The sequence below is a fragment of the Electrona antarctica genome, assembly GCF_951216825.1.
Source record: "Electrona antarctica genome assembly, chromosome: 19".
NCBI classification, from domain to species: Eukaryota; Metazoa; Chordata; class Actinopteri; order Myctophiformes; family Myctophidae; genus Electrona; species Electrona antarctica.
Window position 1 is genome coordinate 32787646 of NC_136800.1, and position 3549 is coordinate 32791194.

Consider the following 3549-nt stretch of genomic DNA (forward strand, 5'->3'; position numbering starts at 1 on the left):
TCCATTTAGCTTGTCTAGTCACAATATGGTAACCAACAGTCGATGTGTGTGTGTGTGTGTGTGCGCGCACGTGCTTGCATGATGAGATGATAACATACGCTGAAAGTTTAGACATCACAACTTTTTTCATCCTTTGAGCTCCCATTATGAGTTGACTCTTGATCAACGTTAAAATTGTAACATTGTTTTTTTGGCTGGACCGCAACATCATGGCCAGCCCTATAAGAACGAATGCCTCGGACTGACTGAGTCACTGAGAGACTGAGGAAGTTACTCCACAGTTGGCCTGACAACCGACTGGCCAGTCACAGAACAGTCGTCCCTCCTGGCTATGGGATGTAGTCTATCATAATAACCAACCTTTTCTTGTCATTGGATGCCAGGGCTGGTGCTACTTGTCAAGTACATGTCTCAGTCAGCCTGGGTGATTTATTAAACTGGCCCAAGCAAACACCATTACAGAATTGGTTGGCCGGCCACACATAATTGCCACTATCTACATCAGGGGTGCCCACACATTTATGACGTGAGATCTACTTTCAAAATGACCAGCTTAACAAGATCTACCCACTGAAAAGTGTACCATTGCTGAAAATAGTTTAAATATATAATGTACCTGGGGGGGCTTTGGAATAGGGAGAGGGAGAAATTATGACAGGCAGTTTCTGCTGTCAAAATATGTCCCCCCTGTATTTAACTTAAACGCCCAATGCATTCTCAATGGCAATAGCACAAACTTTGGCATGCTACTAGTCCTACATACTTACACCTAGAAACCCCATTCAAACCTATTTAGGTTCATCTTACGGTGGTTTGCCTGAAAATAAATCTTTGAAATGTTTCATAGTTTTAGAAATATAGTGCTTTCAAATTTGAGAAATTCACAATGGGGCTCAATGGCAGATATTGGCACGTCAAAAAAGCACTTTCACCTAGAAACTCCATTCACACTTTTTATAATTCAGCTTACTGTGGAGACACATGCTGGAACTTTTTACTTTGAAATGATTTGTAGTTTCGGAGTTATTTAACTTAAATGCCCAATGCATTCTCATTCTACATCTTTCGTGTCAAAGCTCGACACCCATAAACCACAATTCTATAGCCTGGAAGTTCAGAGTATGTGGCCAATACAGCTTCACTTTGCAGCGTTCAGAGTATGGGTTTACCTCTCCTCTCCTCTCCTCTCCTCTCCTCTCCTCTCCTCTCCTCTCCTCTCCTCTCCTGTAACAGGCCATAGATGGCATCCATCAGGTAGGGGTGTACTGCTTGGCGCTCGTTCCCTCCAACACGCTCCCCAAGACCCCGCTGGGTGGTATCCACCTGTCCGAGACCAAGCAGCTGTTCCTGGAGGGCTCGCTGCACCCCTGCAACGTCCTCATGTGTCCCCACACCTGTGTCATCAACCTGCCCAAACCCCGGCAGAAGCAGCCAGGTGAGAGTGCGGAAGGGCGCAGCTGTATGCGCACACACGCACACACACAGACACACACACGCACACACAGACACGCACACACACAGACACACACAGCAAAATCCTCAAAGGCCGCTTTGGTTCTAGAACTGGTTCCGTTCTACATTACAGTGCACGCACACACAGTGCGCGTGCACTGTGTGTGTATTTATGTGTGAGAATCGTGTTGCGTCTGTTCACTGTATACGTTGCACTGGCCTGCATACCGTTGCTGTCAGGCAACGTTTTATGTTTTCTTCGCCAATTAATGCCCTACTACTTCATCATACAGTACAAGAGTGTTGCACAAAAGTTGTTAAAATATAGATCTGCTATTTTCACTATTTTAATATGTTTTTACGATAATCATATATAAAAAAGGGGGAAAAAAAGGATTTGGTTTCCACCCGACAACGATGATCCCGTTTTACAGTCCCATCTATGCCTTCCTCCTCCTTCTCTCTTCCTGGCAGAGATCGGCCCAGCCTCTGTGATGGTGGGTAACCTGGTGTCGGGCAAGAGGATCGCCCAGGCCAGCGGCAGGGACCTGGGTCAGATCGAAGACAATGATCAGGCAAGGAAGGTGTGTGTGGTGGAGAGAGAGAAGGGTTGGGGGGGGTTGTCTGGTTTTCAACATCACTGCTGACACACATCTCACAACACAACGCCTTGCAAATCATCCCCCAGAACGCATCCTTCATATCATACGCCTTTTCGTTCATGGCTTCGCCACTTTCACTGAGGTTGCAGGTGGCATTCAAAGCTCTTACATTGTTGTCATTACATACATGTCATCAGGGATGGGGTAGTGGTGAGGAGTTTGAACCTTGCTTCATGATTCGTTTCACTCTCTCGCAAAGGTGATTTTAAGACATTGTTTTGCTGCTTTTCTTTTATACGATCCGTCGACCCAAACTGAATCTGAAATGAAACTTAAGCTTTGTGTGAATAAACGATACTTTAAATTAAATTCTATAAAGTATAAGAACACACCCTATAGAATCTAAACAGACCATACTCTTGGGTCTAATTTAACACTTTAAATGTAGGTTAAGTGTTATTCATAGCCATGTGTGTGTTTATATCACTTTAGTGAAGTACAGTAGCTTGTGTTTCTCTTTGTGGGGTTCATTTACTTGTTTTGATCTGAAAGCAACGTGAGTGGTTCTGTTGATGTAGAACTCAATCTCTGTCCATTCATTGACACTTGGGTGTTTCCTGTCTGGAGAACTTCCTCTGTGTTTCCACATGGATCCCTCGGTCAACATTGTCTTTAGATTAGGAGGGATGTGGGGCAATGGAAGTCAAACACAGCCGAAGATGTGGATAGTGTTTCTCGTAGCCTTGAGGTAATAACGTGGCCTAGCTTCTGCAAGGCAGTACTGTAATAAAAGACCAATAGAGAGGCTTTTCTCATTTCTCAAAGCCTTTATTACTCGTTTTGTTGTGTTCCGTGACAATATATATATATGACTCTTTGATCTCTATATAACGGACCACAAACTCGTGTGGCTTAGAGAATGTCTGAGTCTCTAGGCGTCATAGTTTGACGCAAGTGCGGAATAGCCTTCACGTTTGAGTAAGGAAGCGCCGTGATAGGCCAGTGCACTTGCGCAAGGATGTGCTGTGATAGGCCAGTCGGGGGAAACGCTCTCGCCAGAACATTATTTACTATTCTGTCCATATCGGGTTGTAACTCGAACGGGGCTGAGTCGGCTCTAGGGAACTTCACAACGTTCGACACGGCAACTTGGTGGTGTCTCTTGTTAGCCTGGCTAATAAGCCAGACCGAATCAGCCATTGGCAAAAAAAAATTGCCTGCCGGCGGATTACGGTCTGGAGAGACTCAATTGTACGCCCATTTCCTACACCAGAGAACTGGTGTGGCCAATCGGGACACGGTATGCAATATGGGTGGGCTTTGGTACAGTGACGTTCAATGCTTGAGACCTTTGACTGACAGTAGCTCTGACCAATTGCGTCAAAGAGAAAATGTTTGAACCCGCCCTCCCGGGAAACAAGATCCATACACAGCATCTCCAGACTCAAATACCACACGACAGTGTGATTTGAGTCTGGCTTATTAGCCAGGCTAG

General features: G+C 45.3%; 1 protein-coding gene across 8 annotated transcripts in view; it reads left to right on the top strand.

Moving 5' to 3' along the window:
- LOC306912484 (disco-interacting protein 2 homolog C) overlaps positions 1 to 3549 on the top strand; it is a 311207-nt gene that overhangs the window by 264363 nt on the left and 43295 nt on the right. For 4 of the 8 annotated variants that reach the window (XM_079488741.1, XM_079488745.1, XM_079488743.1 and 1 more), the window contains exons 22-23: positions 1234 to 1435; positions 1927 to 2036. In XM_079488741.1, the coding sequence (XP_079344867.1) occupies positions 1234 to 1435; positions 1927 to 2036 (312 nt within the window). The remainder of the gene's footprint in view (positions 1 to 1233; positions 1436 to 1926; positions 2037 to 3549) is intronic. The other 4 variants (XM_079488742.1, XM_079488746.1, XM_079488744.1 and 1 more) reach the window with 1 other exon arrangement.